This window comes from Lagopus leucura, unplaced genomic scaffold, assembly GCF_019238085.1.
Source record: "Lagopus leucura isolate 7727_CA_CO unplaced genomic scaffold, USGS_WTPT01 Super-Scaffold_739, whole genome shotgun sequence".
NCBI lineage: Eukaryota > Metazoa > Chordata > Aves > Galliformes > Phasianidae > Lagopus > Lagopus leucura.
Window position 1 is genome coordinate 4,394,996 of NW_024962255.1, and position 19,720 is coordinate 4,414,715.

At 37.7% G+C, this 19,720-nt stretch overlaps 1 protein-coding gene across 1 annotated transcript in view; it reads left to right on the forward strand.

Annotated features, from left to right (window-relative positions):
• The window catches only part of NRG3 (neuregulin 3), a 424,154-nt gene that overhangs the window by 321,858 nt on the left and 82,576 nt on the right, over positions 1-19,720 (forward strand). The window contains exon 3 of the mRNA XM_042863123.1: positions 3,084-3,157. Coding sequence (XP_042719057.1) covers positions 3,084-3,157 — 74 coding nt within the window. The remainder of the gene's footprint in view (positions 1-3,083; positions 3,158-19,720) is intronic.

The following is a 19,720-nucleotide window of genomic DNA, read 5'->3' on the forward strand; positions in this document are numbered from 1 at the left end:
AGGGGTTTTCTTTGTTTTGTTGTTTTGGGGTTTTTTTGTTTGTTTTTCCTTCAGAGGTGTGATGCCAATTAACAGCATGTTGACTTACCCTGTGCCGTGAGTAGGGTTTTGCCACAACATCAGCTTTTATTGTATTTCAACGTTATAACTATCAAATGTATATTTTAAAAGGCTTCAATTTCACAAAACTGCTTTACAAAGATATGAAATTTGTGATGTTGACAAAGCAGTTATTCTTAGTACTTGTTGTTGTCTTACAGATTTCAAAAATCATTTGATAATGAAGTTAGGGAACTTAGTTTTTATTTTTATTGAAACATTGTTTAAAACACAAGTATGGCTGTAGTAGTTTGCTTAGTGTAGCATTACATTTTTATATTAAAGTATCTTATTTATTCCTTATCAGCCACCTCTGTATTCAATTTTGAAAACAACAAAAATAAATGCTTGTTTTGGCATGTTCATCCAAGTGTACAGGTAAGTGAAAATGCTACTTTAGACTCATCCAAGTCAGTCAACCAGTTGATTACCATATGCTTCAGTTTCACACTGAAGTAGCAACAGTGTATGTAGGATATAGTCGAGGTAGAAATAATAGTTTGATGAGACAGCCAATTCATTTTTAAGAGAAGAAACACAGCACCATTATTATTTCCACACTGCATAGCATAGTAGCAGCAGTGCACAGTCGGGTTCCAGAGATGCTGAGTTTTACAAGGCAGGAGGTGTACGATGAGAAGACTGTGATACATTCTGTTCCAACCCGCTGCTCTTACGAAGTTAGGAAGTGAAAGCCATAGAAGTACATCTAACTTGATCCTACACCTGGGCAATACTTTACCAGTTAGAGGGGTCTTATACCATGCCATTTTCAAGGCCATCAACTTTATATGCATCTGTAGTATTTGCAACTGAGAAACTCTTAAAAACAGCATTCAGTGGAAATGAGAATATTCAAAGCCCAACGTGCCAGATAGAACAAATATTTTCCTGAAGTAAAAGACTGATGTTTGGCCCCTGACAGTTGGTAGGATTGGAATAGTGACATGGAGTTTGTTGCATGCCCTGGCAGCAAACTCTTCTCCTTCAACTCTGGCATGAGCAATTAATTAACCAGGGCTGACTGGTAGCTGGAATAAATGGTACAGACTCTTACTCAGCTGTGAAATGAGATAGCAAAGGTTGTTATAAAAGGTGTGGAATAATATGGAAGGAAGGCAGTAGACTCCTGTCTCTGCTGGCCCTGATGACTATTGGAGGAGAATGAAAGGGCTAATCCTGCTGGTACAAGGGTACTGATAGCATTGTTCAGCATTGCCCTGCCTGGTAGTGTGCATCATGCTAATATGTGTTAAGTTCAGCTCCTGCAGGTGGTTACTGCTCTGTGAATGCTGCATTGGACTAGGTGATGAATGATCTGTATGACTTGCAAACCAACAGTTTGGTTGTAAGTCTGAATAGGGTGGTAAGTGGGACTGGCACAAATGTCTGTTAAAATGTTAATAGAAAATGCTAGCGCAAAGAAAAGAATATCGCCACCCTTGAATGCTGTTCTTTAGCTTGGAAATGAGCACTACCAAACCTCCACAAGAATGTGACGATGAGTTTCTGTTCCATGTGAGGTCAGGTATTTCATAATTGGATGCAAAGAAGTGCATGCAGTGGTGTCTGAGTTTATGAGACTCAATTGAGTTTTTTGACTAATGGACATCTTTTAATTGAATATATTGCATGGAAAATAAAAAGGACAAAAAAAAATCTTCAGAGCATTTTTTCCTTGAGTGGTAAATTGTGACCACTGCCATAGGATCTGAATTTGTTTTTTACAGTCTGTTTTACAGATAAATAATTACCAATGAAAAACTGATCTCTGAAGTACCACTGGGAAGAAAGCAAAAAAAGCCTTTCCCTTTTTAAGGGAAAAAGGCTAAAAGCAAGATTTGACGTAATATCAATATTTTTAAATCTTCCTCTTAGTGTAGGTTGTTGGGTCTGATGGGAATTGTTATAGTTTATAGATTTCTTCACAAATACGCTTTCTAATCCCTGTATCAATTATGGTAAAGATGCTCTTAAAGGTATTAATTTATTAACCGAAAAGCATTTAAAAGGCGACTTTCAGAGGAAGACTGAGTAGAAAGGTGAAGGAATAGATAACTTCTGTTCCTGACATTATCACAGAATTCGAGTTACAGTTGTCAATCCTAATGAAGATACTGATTCTGATTTGAGCATATTGTTTGGGTGATGCTCAGGAACTTGGTGAGATACGGAGTCCCTGTTGCTATCGTTTATAATTAAACTGTCCATCACTTTTCTTTGTGAAACTGCTTAGTGAATAAATAAAGGCCTGATTTCATTATGCTTATTTGAAATGAAAGGGGTTGTTCTAAGAACAGCCCAAATGCATTAAATGGAGTTTTTTAAAGTAAGAATTCAAGATAAATAATGGTATTAGAATTCTAGTCAAAGCAAATTAGATTTTATTAAGACAGTGGGATATTCTGGTTTATACAATTTGAAATGTATTTCTGTGGATATCTAAGAAAGTTCACTTAGGAGCAATGCCTGATATTGCCTTTCAAGCCTGAACATATTATCTTTTAAATACAGTTGGAATTTGTCTTAAAATAAATGGCTGGATAAGAGTTCACTACTTATTCAAACATCCAAAGATGAACGCGTTGCAAATCTCATGGCTTTGCGCAGTACAGAAATTTTATAAAGCTTTGTTTCATCTAATGAGTTTATTTTATCTGTGAATGTCTATTTGAGTGAAGATTATTCTTTTGCTGTTTAACTGATGTTTAATTTAATATTTAAAAGAAGAGTTGCACTTAACTGACATTTCTTTTGATAGTTTCTACAATAACCAGAAATAATTGCGGGGAAATCCTTAAAATAATGATTATTTTGTGTAGTCCTTGTCTGTTTCAGAAACTTGCTTCTATAATAATTCAAATAACTCTAAATATGCACGTCCCTCACAGCACTGACAGGGAAAAATTCAGTTGATTTTCTGCCTTGAAATTAACCTTTTACTATCGCATGCGTATGTTTGTCATTTATCCCCTTTTTCTCAGGTGCAAAGAGGGCTACCAAGGAGTCCGCTGTGACCAATTTTTGCCGAAAACCGACTCAATCTTGTCAGATCCAAGTACGTCAAATGTTTTTCTTACATATTTATTCTGTTCTGGAGGCTGTTCTTGCCACGCGAGATGACCCTTTGCCTATTGTCACAAAAATGTATTATGGACCTTTGTAGGTGCATGTAGGGATTTGTATTGCGTTTGTTGATTGAAACAGAAGAACACATCCCCCAGTCTCTGTGCTAATAAAGCACGTTGCACTGCAGCAGAACAGGCCATTAGGAAACTTGATTCCTTAAGATTTGGATTAGTGCTATTCCTTTTTGAAGCCAGAATATTCATGGTTCTCCACTTTTGACTTGAACAAGTAAAACTACATGATATAAAAACAGTCTGCGGAGTGTTCAGTCTGCGGAGTGGTCCCCTCAAAGAAGGGGAGAAATGCTTGTTGTCCAGAACCTCAGAGATAATAATATCTACACAGTATCTTTTTTATTATTTATTACTTTTCCTTCAGTTTACACAAAACCATATTTTTCATTATATGAGTGACCTTGCTCTGTGTTTACAGAGTAAAGATGTGCTGCTTTCAGTTATTAATGTGGAGCAGAACTTTCTATCACCTGTAAGTTTGTGCTAGAACACCTGTGCGTATGTTCTGCTCCTCTCTCCCACTTCATAAATTCTATTGACTGTTAAAAATATGTGAAAAAAATATTAGCCGAGATAAAAATTTTTGGAAGAAAATCCATTTATTGATGAACACAATTCGTATTAATTTTTCAGGTGAAGTGACATACTGCAAAGGGTCATATCCAATGTGTCATTTTTATTCTTATTTCTAGAAACTGTAATGCATTTAAGTCTTCTGCTTTTGGGGTACACTTTAAAATGTCATTTGGATTGTTTTGTCTGTGCTTTTTGAAGAACAATGCTTGTTTTTCTAAGTCTTTTTTGTGCTTTCTCTTTATTTTCTTGTTCTTTTTTATGTGAAAGCCTGTTGCCAAAGATACCTGTTGTTTTGTACTTCTGTGTGTTATATAGCTCCCATTATAGTTGGCTTTGCATCTGGTTTTGCTTTTCCTTTTGCTTGACCTTTAACTGTGAAGTGCAGAGTCTATAATGAATAGGCAGATATTTGTCTCTGCCAAGTCTTGTGTGAATGTGTAAACATAGCGGTTGTATATACTCAAGCAAAAAGTACTTTGCATCCCAAAAGTAGGGGAAAGGAAACTGAACAAGTGAAGGGACTTAGTGGTACCTACCTGACTGTTTTTAACCATGGACTTTGCTGATATTCTCTCAAGGGCAGAGGTGTATAGTATTTCACTACAATTTATTTAGGTGATACACAAAGCCCAGAAAAAGACCCCTGTATTAAGATGCGTCTAACAAGGCCAAAAACACTGCAGGATTTGCATGCCGCTGGTAGTACTTTTGTTTTTTATTTGCAGCATTCTTCTAGTTGCACAAATTTGTTTGTCTTAACATGGGCGACAGTCCGTTTCATTTCTGTGTTTCCATAAAATCGTAAAATTATTCAGCTACCTGTTTCTGCCCAGTATGAAGCTAAAATTCTACTGAAATGCCCTTTTTTTATTTTTTAGTTTTATTCATTAAAGTTATATTTAGAAATACATTATTAAGGTTCTCTAAGAACAGGAGACCTTGACTATGCTGACATAGGTCTGAATGCTCCTATGGGCCAATAAGTTCTCTTCTGCCAAAATAAAGAAGGTAAATGTGAGTTAGGTATTTTCCAAGTCGGTTTTGAAATGTACCTTGTATTTAATCCTCATTTTCATTCAAAAGAGAAAAAATTGCAGCTCAGCCCCATTTCTGTGTTCAGAGTGTTGGTATGTATACGCATCTGTACTTGTTCTATGCATAACTCTTGTGAAGGACAGATTTTACTCATTTTCCATTGCGGCTGGACAGTGATAACATCAGTATTCTATTCAAGAGTTAAATCAGTCAAGTATTTATCTCTCTTCTAGTGAGAAGAAAGTAATATCTCATTGAAAATTAGTTTTCAGTATCAGTAATAATTACAGTTTGCGTAATCTGAAGACTGTAAAATGCAGTTGACACTCTTTTGGCAGTCATGTGCAACACGAACATTTCCAAAGGCTCTGGTGTTGATTCACAAAAATCTAGTTTTGCAGTTGAATGTTTGTTCAGATCAGGAGGATAACTGCTAAAGGATGCTAAATGCTGAATTGAGAGGTGGCTTCCGAAAGCAAACTTTCTTCAAACACAAGGCTCAGTTCCAAAAGCTGGACACTTAAATGAGTGCTCTTGTGTTGGGACAGCACAAAGCCAACACTGGTGTCAGCCAAGTTTTATAAGCAAGTCTAGCTCACAAGTCTTGTAGGTATTACCTGGGGTTTTGTTTTTTTGTTGTAGTAGTAGTAGTTTCCTAAACTCCCATGGTACATGTGATATTAATTATCTTCTCTGAAGATTGAATGTATGGAAGGTTGAAGCTATATGTTTTTAACCTTTCCTTGCCTGTGATAGTGCAAGTTAAGTTTTCAGAACATTCATTTGTTACTAAATGGGAAGTAAATCTGAGCCACACTCAGAAAATAACTATCAAATCAAATTTATCATTATAATATTTATCTGCTCAACAGTGTATTTTTGTAACAGCCTTCTAAGACAAACCTACCTTGTTCTGTGTGACTTCTGTCTGTATTTGCACAATGTGATATGGCTCTGCAGTGCTTTCCTTTCAATACCAAGTCAAACACAGCTTCTTACCTCACTTAATGGCTATCTTAGGCACATCTTCACTGTACTGCACAGATAAGGTTCAATTCATGTAACAGTTTATATGGATTATATGCTGTATCATGTGCATTTTGCCTAGTTAGCATGAACAGCTGCTATATTTAAGATGCTTTTGTTGGGAAACCTCTTGAAATCACTGATGGTTTCAGAGTTCACTAAGCAATTTCAGTGATTCAGGGAGGAGTACGAACCTTCTTGCAGTCATATCTGCCACCTGCTACCTATTTTCAGGTCAAAGTTAGGATCAAACTGATAAGAAATGAGATGTAAGATGGAAAGGCAGCAATGCCAAAACATGGCAAGTGCAAGACCTTCTAGTGGACCTTCAGTCATGGGAAACATCACAGATGCTGTTTGCTCTTTCACTTCATTTAATTTCTCTGCTGTTAGCTAGTTTTTCTGAAAGTGAAAGAGCAAAAATTAATTGAATTTACATATAAAAGCAAAATATATTGGTTAATCTTGGAACATGTGTGAAACCTCCTTAGGGCATGGGAGCAGCAAGAAGCCTAAAAAAATGAATGATGTTGCCAAAAAGGGAAAAGGGCTGCCTGTTACATGACAGCACAACTCATGCTCAAAGTCACTGTCACGAGGAGGGAAGCCGTCAGCCTCCGTAACACAGGGCAATACAAGCCTATTAATTATTATCTACTCTTCTCCTCCCTCATGTATGGAGGAAGGGCTAACGTGAGATAGCACTCACGTGCTGAAATGAAAGGAGTATATTTGAAATATTGCTTCAGCTTTCTCCATTTGAGCTAACTCCTCTTACACATGTGGTTCATGGCGATGGTTACCACTTAGATTTTCAACATTATAAATGAAGCTTTTGTATAACTTTTACATACAAGTCATTCTTCAGGCATGTGTAGTCCTGTGTTTATCTGTAGGATTGGAAACTTCTATGCAGCCTAAATTGTACAAATGTACTCACATACTATGCTTTATAGTGTTCTGGAGTAGAGCTGCCTGGCCCAAGGAGTCTTGAAAGGTAAGTTGTACCTAGGCTGCAGATATTCCATTTAATTAATTTTTACATTGAGGCGAAATGTAACCTCTGCAGCTTTAGCTTCTCTTCGCATCTGTTCCAAAGTGTAGAGGAAAGCAATCAAGAAAGCAATTTGTCATATAGGCATTATTTGGTGGTAGATTTTTTTTTCCACCAAATTCTGTTGAACTCACTTCACAAGTAATTTATCCCTAACAGTTTCAAAAGCTTCTTTGCCATGCAAAGGAAAATGTATTTCAGTTTTATAATGTGCAGTATTAATTTTTTATGAGAAATAATAACACTTGAGTTTTCCCATTTGACCTTAAAAGCATCAATGAAGAGGAATCCCATCCTGTTGTTTTTCAAAGTAAATGCATTATTTTCTAGAAATAGGAAAGTAGGATGGAAAACTAAAAGGTTTTTAAGCCATGCTTCTGGTACTGCAGTCAACCTCATCATTTAATTCCTTCTGCAGTTTGATTAGACTTCATTATTTTAACAACTTTAAACTGGCGTGAGCGGGTCACTAAAAACAGTTTTTGTGTACTCCCTTCTTTGAGGAATTCAGATTCCAGACAAAATTTTTGTCTGGATCCAGCCAGATCCAAATGTGTTTTTTTTTTATGTTTTTTGTTAAAATGTGCACCCTCTTTCTATACTGATAATTTTTTCCACCAGCAGAATCACATTATGCTTTGGGTTTGTCTGTCCAGATTTTCTAATGTCAGGAGTCTTGTTCCTATATACTTAGCTTTAGCTTGTGGTCATATTATAGACTAACCTGTGCCAACATGGCACAAATAAAGTTGTTTTTTTTTTTTTTTTATCTCATCAAAGACAAACCTGCAAGCTGTATGTCTGGAGCGTGCAGATATTTGTCCTTAGATTACTTCTTTATGTACTAAAGGATCAAAAACCTTCTCCTGTAAGACTCTGTGGCTATAAGTAAAAAAACCTCTAGGTAGTTAAAAATGAATCTGTTTCCCTAGGAGTGTCTTCAAGGCCTCAAGACATGAACACTCCTCACTTTACTCCTCCCAAGTCCTAGTGACTGTTTTTTATTGATAGAAATGCATTTTTTTTCTGCCTACCCTGGTTTAGAACTCCTGGGTCATGTCTAAATGGGAAGTTTTAGAGCTTACATGTGCGTCTATGGTTTCAGCACTGTGCCAGCCCACTGCCCTGGGTAATCCCACTTGAGAAGCTTTCTGTGAGCACAGACTCAGCTTTAGGAAGAGGTTCATTGCCAGAAGCTGTAGTGGTTATGTTAGTCTTGAAGCTGTGTGTTTCAGTCTAATTTTAGGCGCCTTTCTTCCCTCCGGTTTTATATTTGTAAGATAATAGGATAATTTAATTTGAAAGAGAAGTCTCGAATTCTCAGCAGAACTCAGGAGGCTCAGTCTCCTGCTTTGAGCAGATCTAGCTTTGTGGTTCTGCTCAACTACTGCACTGGACACCATGAAAGCAGTCTTCAAATGAACTTTTACTAAATAGAGGATGTCTGTAAAATATTCGAAGAAATTCTTTATCTTTTCAAGTTGTTTGGATAAAATAAGTGAAACTTCTGAGCCTGTTTGTTTTGTTTTTTTTTTTTAAGAACCTGAACAGGGTGTCAACTTTACGTAATGTTTGTGATTTTTGTCAATATTCTTCTCAAATGTTTTTCTTCCTTTTTTGATTTCTGGAAGACATAGGAGTCAGTAAAATTTTTGTCTTAGAAAGCATTTGAAGGTAGGTAGGAGCAGTAAGGAGTGGAAGACAATCGAAGGACGATGTGAGGACTGCCTTGACAGAGGCGGATATCTAAATACTGTGGAGTCCTCCTTTACATATTTAGTCATCCTAAAACAGATTAATCATTCAGCTTCTTTAATCTTAGAGGTTTTTTTCTGAAATATGTATCTATACCTGAGTTCTGTCTTAGCTTTGTCTCAAAAAATAAAATAAAATAAAATAAAAATTAAATGGAGGGTTTTTAAGGCCTTCTGCAATACTTACTCTAGAAGAGTTGTCATCTGTTAAAAGTGCTTTGTGGTTAAAAAATAAAAAATAAATCATACAGACCAAGCAGCTGCAGGCCAACTTTCCTTTCTAATAGCAATAGTTTTACACACTTATACCAATCAAAGTGAAGAGTGACATCAACTGCATGTTCACTATAAAAATCATTGTTACTTAGGAATATTAATCTTTTCCCAAGACAAATAATCAAAAGGTGATTTTTTTTGCCTTGTAAAATCAGATTTTAAGATGTGTGGCAGCAATGATTGGGTGAAGTCCATGGCAGTGAAAGGTTTGATTAAGATCTTTTAGTGCCCATCAAGTTAGCAAGATGTTTCTTTTAACAATTGTTTATTTTTAAAATTAAATAGAGACAGAATTCCACTGGTTTAAATACATCACAAATAACCATAATTAGAATTGATGCATTAAAAACTGAAAGGAAGGAATTGTTGTTATAGAAATAGCAATAAAGGGGAAGAGAGACTTGAATCACTTCAGAAGTTTTAATGGGTTTTTCTGTAGACAAGAAAAGATGCATCATATTGTAATGAGGTCTGGGAAACTTGAAACCTGAGGAAGGTGAATTCCGAAAGAAAAGACATCCCTGAGAAAGCAGACACATGCCTCTCCACCTCTTTGGTCAAATGTGGGTAGAGACCTCAGAATACACACTGTAGAGGAAGGGTTTTTTAATTTAGTGAGTTCTGTTGACACTGTAAAATTTTTTTGTGTGCAAATAGTTTTGGGTTTTTTTTCTTGTTTTTTGTTTGTTCATTTTTTTGTTTTGAAGTAAGAGCGTAAGTTTTATTCTGCAGAAAAGACTGAAATGCTCAAAATATAGGTGCAAGATTGACTCAACATTAGTAAAATAATTTGCCATTAATTGATGGAATCACAAAGATGTTCTTTGTCAGAGCACATCAAAAAGTTGAAGCCCAAAAGAGAAAGTGAAATCACAAGTTTGCTGCTGTTTCAGTGAGCACACAATGCGTGCTCAAAATCATGATCAGTTTTGAGAGTGTAATTTTCACACCATCTCCAAAACCCAATTTAAAATGCATAAGAAACAGCTAGAATTAATATTCATTTCTACAAATGTATAAACAGTGGTATGCAGAATGTGCAGTAGGAATGTTTTGTAGGGATTTTACTATTGCTACTACAGAACAGATTTTTAAAATCTGTTTTTTATGTTCTTCCCCTGGATGTCTTGTCTAAAAAGATTCAAGGGGGTTACGTTGGCTTTCAGTTTCGTAATTTAGTTTTAGAAGAGTTGTCAGCCGTTGCTAAATTTATAGCTTTGTTCAATAACATAAAAATAAGAAATCACACAGGTTTGTTTGGAGAAGTAAAAAAAGTCTGAATTTTACTAGAATCCTTTTATTAGTTTTAGAGGAACATCAGTTCTTCATTCTCTGTTCTTCTCTCTTCTTGGAAGGCAAGAATGTATTAGCATCTGATTACTCAAAATTATTTTCAAAAACTTTTTTTTTTAAGTAGTCGTAGTTGAAGTATGACTATTTTTGGCGCACCTTTTACACCATGGGTGTTCTGTTCTTAACTTGTAAAGACTGCATGTCAGTAGAAATCTGTGAAGAAGTGACGGTATCAGGTAGATGAAATATAACTGACAGTGGGGAAAAAAACCTCAGAATTATTTTCGTACTACTGGCAGTAGTTTCCTAGTAGCAATTGCCTACTATTACTTCAAAAAAACGCTTCTATGTGAAATGCTGATAATGAAATTGAAAACTTCTATTATTTGATCTCAGAGTAAATCCCAAATTGAGATGCTGAGCATTGCAAATCAGAGTCCACAAGAAGTTTTAATCAGTGTATTTTCCTGTATGACGCAGATTATAGAAATCAGGAAGGAAATTACAGGCTCCCCATGTAGAGAAACTTAAAGGCTGCCTTTCCCAAGTTACCATTCATCTGTGATATCTGGGACTTGCATCTAGTTAAAGAATTTCTAGATCTTTGTGTAGCGCTTCTCACATGTGTATTTTAAGGAAATTTACCATGTGATGGCAGCAACGGTAGATTATGGCTTGTTATACAACAGTCCCAGCAGATGGCTGTGAATAGAGGTTATGTTCTTATATAAAGGACAGAGCTGTGAATCGTGCTCTCCCACTGGCAAGCCTGCTCCTCCGCGAGCGCTGGGTTCATCTTGGTGCGTGAAGGAGAAGGCGGCAAGGCACAGTCACTAAACAAGCACCTTCTGAAGTGACAAGACTTCAAGCCATCAGCTTCTCCTGCCTGCTTTTCTTACAAACATGCTATGGTTTCCTAAATCAGCTCTTGGCTGTCCCATGTCTGAACAACCGTAAGTATATATATAGCGTGAAGTGCGTGTTCTGGGATGTTCTAGAACCATCCTATTTAGCACATTGGTCTGAGCAGCTAGTTTTTCTGACTTGCATGCTCTTCATACCAGCAGGATGTTCCTTTCAGTGTCGATCTCTGATCATCTCAAACAGACACCTCTGATTTTGCCTGTATGGACAGGACAGTCAATAGTTTAGCTTGTCAAATCAGTTTTGCAGGCCTTGTAAGGCAAAAATTCAGCAGTGCAACAACCATACCTCTTAGGGAGACAAGTATGAACAAAGGTGATTCGTTGTGAATAATCAATCTCAGGATGGATTATTGCATAAAACGTGTCAGTGATTTCAACGAAAAATGTTCGTTTCCTCAGGTTCCCTTTTTGTAAATTAGCTATTTGACTGTCCAAATAGCTTTTTGCCATTTCATTTTATTTCATTGCTTTAGACCTGTTTCTGATGATAAATCTTCAGGTTCGATTAAGATAGTATAGATTGCGTAAAGATGTCCTCTTGCAGAAGATAGTAAGAACTCATGGAGAACAGAGATGCATTTTTCTCACTGACAACCACTCACATGCCTTTGAATACTTCCATTTGTATAAAATCTAACTTTGAACTAAGTGTTCTGACTTTCCTTATTAGTGGTTCTGTGTTAAAGGGATTCTAGAAAAGAAAGCAACAGTGAGTGTGCAGATAAATCACAAAGTTGTTGGATGGCTGATACACTGGCCTGACCATAGGTTTAGTTGTATTGCATAGGTGTAAGTAATAAGTGTCAGGAAGATGAAGTCTACCCTGATTCTTACAGACTGAACAATCCAACACATGCTTATCACCTTGAGATTAAAAGCATTAAGGGGCTTATATCTAAGAACTTCAGCATCTCAAAGTATTTGGGTTGAGTTTCCAGATAAACTTCCCACACCAAAACATATCTTGTAAGATTCTCCATGCTCCTAACTGAACTTTACTATTTGCTTTACATCTGTACTGTGCTGCAAAGGTGTTCATTAAGGCAGTTATTATTATGTTAGACTTTGCACTCCTCTTAAAGCTTCTATCAGCATTCAGACAGCTTATTTGAACAATCTCCGCTCATTAAAGAAAACTTGAAGTAAGTGTATCATGCAATATTAATGCAGTAAGTGCTCTGCCTTGCTGTGAATACTTGATGCTTTGGGGGTAGAGTGTATATATGTCTCTTTCCAGGATGACGGTAATCTTGCTGAGTACATTAGGGGTCAACATTATTATGAGTTTGATTACCCCATTTAGGTAGTTATCTTTCTTTTGTGAAGAAAGATATTTCTCAGCTTCGTGAAGGCATTTTCAGGCTCATTTTCTGAGGCCTTTCGTAGCTGTCATTTTTGACAACAAAGGACAGACAACAGCTGTTCTGGGTACTGTTTTACTGTGCAAAACCAGAAGTTTATGAAGCTATTTTTCCATGAATCAGAAAGATCAAGAAGGTTAAAATCTCATTAAAATCTCAGTTTCACTAAAGCTGCTAAATGTTTTATTAATTAATCCTTTGAGGTTCCATCGTCTTATTCTGACTTCCATGTCTGACTCCTGTTACATTATAGTTTTTTTTCTGTTGACCATTAAGGGTTTGAAATTGTCAACCATGAAGATGTGTTCCTACAGTCATTTTCAGTGGTAATCTTGATCATGAAAACGATTTTTTAAAGACAAGAAGATACCCGTATTGTCCTCAGAGGGAAGGAAAGAGCAGATTAGAAAAGGCAGCTCTTGGTGGGCTGCTTGGAGTGGGGGATTTGTTTCTTTCCAACCTCTTCCCAGAGCTTTGCGCTTACAGGCTTGTGAGTCTGCTCTTGGTGCAACTGCCTTTTTGCTGTGGGGGAAAAAAGGAGTCTGATTGTTTGCTGCCATCATCAGTCACAAATTAAGAGGCCTGGTAAACAGAAAGTTTTTCTTGTTACTTCTATAAACAGCCTGAATATCACCTTTGACAGTCTAGCTCTGAATGGTCTGGTGCTGAACCATTGACCAACTGAACATGCTAGCTGAAATCTACATGCTGTTGTTCATTTGATGTTGTATAGTATAGTAATTCCGACCATTGTTCTTGTTTGCCTCTCCTTCCCCTTACTCCTATTTTGGCGTCTCAATTGGGTTATCATAAAAAAGAGAAGATTTGATGTACAACAAGTTTCTGTTATTTAAGAATATTCTCTCTTTCTTGTCCTATTTGTTTTGTTTTTTACTATATAGTTTCTTCATTTTTATTCTTTCCTCTTACCTTTCATGATGACATCACAGAATCACAGAATTGTAGGGGTTGGAAGGGACCTCTAGAGATAATTGAGACCAACCTCCCCTGCCAAAGCAGGTTCCCTAAACCAGGTCACACAGGTGGGCGTCCAGGCGAGACTTGAACATCTCCAGAGAAGGAGACTCCACAACCCCCCTGGGCAGCCTGTTCCAGTGCTCCATCACCGTAAAGAAGTTCTTGCGCACATTCGTGCGGAACTTCCTGTGCTGCAGCTTATGTCCGTTTCCCCTTGTCCTGTCTCCACGTACCACTGAGAAGAGACTGGCCTCACCACTAAGGCTCCCACACCTCAGATATTTATAAACCTGGATCAGGTCCCCTCTGAGTCGTCTTTTCTCAAGGCTAAATAGACCCAGTTCATTCAGCCTTTCTTCATAGGAGAGATGCTCCAGGCCCCTCACCATTTTTGTGGCCCTCTGCTGGACTCTTTCCAAGAGATCCCTGTCTTTTTTGTACTGGGGAGCCCAGAACTGGACGCAGTACTCCAGATGAGGCTTTACCAGGGCAGAGTAGAGGGGGAGGATCACCTCCCTCGACCTGCTGGACACGCTCTTTTTAATGCACCCCAGAGTGCCATTGGCCTTTTTGGCCATGAGGGCACACTGCTGGCTCATGGCCAATCCGTCGTCTACCAGGATGCCCAGATCCCTGTCTGCAGAGCTCCTCTCCAGCAGCTCATCCCCCAGCCTGTATTGGTGCATGCAATTACTCCTCCCCAGATGCAAGACTCTACACTTGCTTTTGTTGAGCCTCATCCGGTTTCTTACTGCCCAGCTCTCCAGCCTGTCCAGGTCTCGCTGAATGGCAACACAGCCTTCAGGCGTGTCAGCCAATCCTCCCAACTTCGTATCATCAGCAAAGTTGCTGAGAGTGTCCACATATCTACTTTACATCCTTCCCTGGTTAAGGAGCTTTTTCCCTTCAGCATCTGAATTGCGTTTGTTAGTGACTCTTTGCTCTCCAGTAATCTCTATCCCTACTCAGCATTTGCCCTGTGCCTGTGCTGTAATTCCTCCCACATGGTTCCTGCCAGTGGCCTGCTCTCCCCTCTTAGAGACCAAAGTTTGGTTTTCGCTGTTTGTTCCAACCCTGTCTTTCAGGTGAATGTCAAGGTCACAAACTGCTTCTCATGTGCAGTCTGTTCCATCTTATTTTGGCTTCTCTTTCTTCCTTATGTGTCTGTTTTATTTTTGCCACATAGTGGAATTTAAAATATATAATTTCCAGCTTCATGTCCAAATTGTCTCTGTGCTTTTACACTGAACATATGCCCATATTCCATTTTCTTATTTAGGGAGCTGACTCCAGTTATCTCTGAAGATACAGAAAGAGGTAATACCTGACGCTTATCAGGAGAAAATATCCACTGCGTGGGTTGTTTGTGAAAGGCAATGTCTAAATTTAATTTTTGTTGTTGTTGTTGTTAGTTTTTTCTTTATGCTTTTATTTATTTATTTAATAAAATAGAATTTTATCTGAAGAAAGATTGCATTTGCGGTATCGAGGCTTTCTCTGTGCCACAACAGTACTTTTACAGGGAAAGCTTTTTCAAGCTTAGGGGAAAAAAAAGTTCTGGTTTTGTACAGAAAAGGGGATCCCAAGTTAGGAGAGAATGGCATATTTACCTGTTACAGGCAAAATTCATGTTCAAGTCCTTGCTCAGTATGACCTGATTTTCCTCTCTTCCAGATGAATGCCTAAATCACACCATAGAGATCTGAGTGGGTCAATGTCTTGTTTTGTTTCCTTTTCTGGAAGAAAAAGGTTAAGGTTTTTTTATGGTTTCTCAACTGTTTCTAGTGATGAACTGTTAAACCTAAAATCTGCGATATGTTTAAACACGTATTTTTATAGTACCATCCTACCCTAGAGATGGCACAAGATGATTTTGCTTTAATGCACTGAAAAGATGCAAAACGTATTTGAAGCATCTGAATGAATTGTGTTTAATTGAAAAAATTATTTGCTTTACCTCAGAAAGCTTGCAATTTCCTTGATAGACGATGTGCCAAATTTTATTCTCTTGACTTAGTAAGTCCTTCTAAAAAGACGTTTGCTATGCAGTGGAGCAGCCCTAGCGTATTAATCTGTCTGCTTCTGCTGGCAGAGAAGTTCCCTCCGAGTGGCTCTGGCTGCATCTGAACCACAGTGCAGCCATGGAGCAAGCAGTGGCATTTTTAGGACGCTCCTGTGGATGTGGAGATTAACAGTAACCAATACATATATGTATGTTATTAACTTTGGGTTTCATATGTTGTTGTTAATGTGAAGGCTTGAAGTATTCCAGTTTGGTTTAGTTCCTGTTGGAAGCTTATCTTCTATTAATGTCATATTAATTTGCTGTCTCTATGAGTTTACCCTCCAAGTTTTAAGCAACCTTTTTGGTTAGATTTAGTTCAGAGTTCAGTAAACAAAGGCTTAAATGCTTTAAAAGCTTTAAGATATTTTTTCTTTATTCTTTATGCTTCTAAGAAACAATGACTTGCTTCAGAAGGGAGATGTGAAACTTAAGTTGTATATATTGATGTCTAAACAACTCCAAATGAAAAAGCTACATACCAATGAAATATTACCATTGTCAGAAAATCAGTATTTATTTTCTAGCCATTGGAACACAAGCCAGATAAACTGTTTAAATCCGGTATAATAGTATTGAATATCTTAAGACGCAAGGTGGGAGGAATATGTGATAATGCATTTAAGGCAAAGTTAATTAGCTGTTGTTTTTCTTTTTGTGGTCAGAATATGCCATTTAGCATTATCTAGAATTTTGTGTGTTGTGAATCCGCGTGTTCCATTCCATAGTAATCTTGTAAATGTTGCTGGAAGACTTAAAAACAGATGGCCGGTTAAATTACATTTTTGTTCGGGTTGAGTCTGCTTAGCAAGTTTCTGCAATTGATGGTAGGGGTTATAGTGCAATATTCTGTGTCAACTGCCAGCTGCTGCTATGAGCTGAAGTCAGGTCCCCATGGTTGCATTGAGGCAGGCCTCCTACCATTCCTTTCTGATGTGGAACTCGATTGGTCTGGCAAATAAAAATGGTCTTGAAGCTTAGTGATGGAAGTAATCATATGCAGCTGCTCTCAGCCTCAGATTTTACATGAGTCCAGGTTGGCTGGCCGAATGGGTTTGGTAAGGTGACAGTCTGGGACCAAGCTTCTACTCTGTGTATCTGATGCTGTTCTGTTCTGTACACAATCTACTTCACTGACAGATCGTGTTCTTCTGAAGTAGGGAGGATTTAAGCTGTTAAGTAGGAGCATTTGGTGGAGGCTGACCTTAGCAGTTCACTTTTAAAGGAGGAATTTAAATCCTCAAACTCAGAGCCACAAAGGCTCCTATGTGGGTTTGTAAGAGAAGATGAGGCCTGCTCCAAAAGTAGTGCCTTCTATTTCATTAAATTGGCCCATGGCATCAGAGGTGGTTGTTGGCAGTATGGGAGTAGAGGCTGAACCTTCCCACCATCTTTCTGTTCCATTTTGTTTCTGTGTGACAGATGGCAGCAGAGGGGCAGTCTGACGGAATAGCATCTGACGTACAAGTGCATATGAAGCAAAGGTGTGGAATAGAATTCTTCCATACAGAAAAAACAAAACCCATTGATGTTCACTGGAACACATTTAAGGTTTATGGGGACCAAACAGTGGATGTGAGCACAGTGAGGCAGTGGGTGGTGCATTTCAGCAGTGGTGAAAACAATCTTGAAGGCAAGCCCCTTTCCGCTCAGCCATGCAAATTTCTACAAGTGCAGTATGCATGCTTTAGTTCTTCACTGGTAAAAATACATAGCCAGCGGTGGTGACCATGTGGAGAAAACATTTTGTATTTGAAAAGTAGCTTTATTAAATAGTTTCATCGTGCTCTTTGTATCTGTTGTTTTTTCCTTGCAAGTAGGTGGGAAGCATTGCTTTCAGAATGACCAACGTAAAAACTTGTTACGGATCAAACATGTGAAGTCATTTTTGTTATCAAAGGATCGTCAAAAATGGAATAACGCTAACGTAAGGAGGAGTCTATCTGTATTATAGCTTATAGTCCATTGCAGCAGTGTGAACTGACTTTCATGTGGCAACAGACATAAGCTGGAAGTACATGATATAGCCCATGTCAGCTCTACTGGTATGTCCTGTCAGACCTTGATTGCTCAGTTTATTCTCTGTTCACACTAAACAAGGAAATAACTGTTTATTGAATAGACAGCAGAGACAATATGACAGACAGCAAGCTAGTAAATGAGCAATGACAGATATTCTCTGAAAAATCAATGCTATTTTGACATGGTATGTTTCCACTGAGGGTAAACAAAATTAGCCGAGCAGACCTAGTATCAGTCTCATCCATGTTTTGTTCCTTAGAGCTATGAAATTTGCAGTCATCAGTAATTCAGGTTGAGTGCCTGTATTGCTGAGCGTAGCAGGACTTCTGTACAGTACTACAACAATAATCTGTATTCTGTTTCCAGGATGTAGTCTTAAAAGACAAAAGGGAATGCCACGTGGAAAAAAAAAAAAAAAAAGAAAAACCATTAGCAGCAAGGCGTATTAAAACATTGCACAAGTAGGACAACTTTCAGCTCCTGAACTCTGTGTATAAGCCAGTATTTGCTATTGAATTTGTTTTAATAGAGAACAGTTTTCCTGCTCTTAACTAAAAAAATAGGATTCATGGCACATTCACAGAGATTGATAGCTGCCATTTCTTTGACTAAGTGACGATGTTACTATGCAGATTTGTAAGCAGAGGAACAGGTTGGGCCCATTTGTGATAAGGACTCTGACATTTTCTCAACTACCAACAAATGCAATAGTTTTAAATGTAGAAGAGCATCTGTGTGGGGAAGTTATGGAGCTTGTGGAGCTTGTGAAAATGCATTTCAGTTTGATTATGTTTTGTAAACTGTCTGCCTTTGAAAGGTACATTCGGAGAAGTCCTCTTCTTTCTCTGGGACTTGTAGATTGCTCAACCCTGCATCAGTGAGAAGCCTTTTTTTCTAGAAGATGTTGGGAAAGCTGCATAGATTCTTCATGGTAGTTTTTAGTACCACCGTACGGTTCTCTGACTTGAAATCCCTCTAAGTTCCCTTTGTATGTAATGGGAGAAATGTAATTTCCTACTTCATCAGAGGTTAATTAGCATACAGTAGAATAATTTAAAAAATAATTGTTATAATGTGACATTTAGAGGCTCTTTTTGCTAAGAAGTTTCGACAGATCAGACCGAGGCAGACTCAGAGTTATAGCTGTTCTGTCTGGCTGTTTCATGCTGGAGGGAAATTATTCAGTATCAACTGGGGCAGATCTGGGGCAGGGACACGGATGGGGAAAACCCTCAAGTCCAGAGGTTTAGCCCAACTGGCAGCATCATGACCTTCACTGCAGAATTTAGCACAAAAAATGGTAAAAACTTCAGTATTTTTTTCCTTTTTCACCTCTTAACTGTTGCCATCAATGGAAACAAAGAAAAGGGGGGGAAAAAAAAAAAAAGAGGAAAATAATTTAAAAAGATCTTTGCTAGAGCTAGACCTTGCTTCAATTTTAATGTAAGATACATTTAAGATACTTCAGGTATGTGTCAATTCTAAATTGAATGACACAATAATGGCAACCTGCTTCTTGGGTCATTAGTGCTCATTAATGTACTTCTGAAATTAAAGGGTTTTTTTTCCTAAAACTTGGCAGGTTCTTAGTAGCTAACTACTCTCATTCTTGTGTACTACTTGGTGTCCTGATATTCTGATATTCCTCCCCAGGGTTGTCAAGATTTATAGAATCATTTTCTTTGGAAAAGATCCATAAGTTCTTCAAATCAAACCGTGATTAATGTCAGACAATGTGGACAAGATTTAAACACATAATTCTGGTGACTGGCTGGTCTTTCGCGGTTGTTTTGTTTGTTGTTTTGTGTTTTTTTTTCTAATATATTGTCAAATCGTTTGTCGTACAAGCTATTTGCTGAAATTAAATTAAACGAGCTTTTGCATATCCAAAATAAGAAAACTAAAAAGAATGCTGTGTTTTACAACTTCCTAATTGAGTTTGTCCTGGAAGTGAGAATAATTTAAGCCTCAGTGTGAGAATTAGTGAAATGTAAAATGGTCTGCAGGTATAGGAAGAGGCTTGATCTTCCCTTCTTTTCATTCCTGGATCAAATGGTTCAGAACGGCTGGGCTACAGAACTTTTTCCGTCTTGATCTTTCAGATCAAGTATAGAA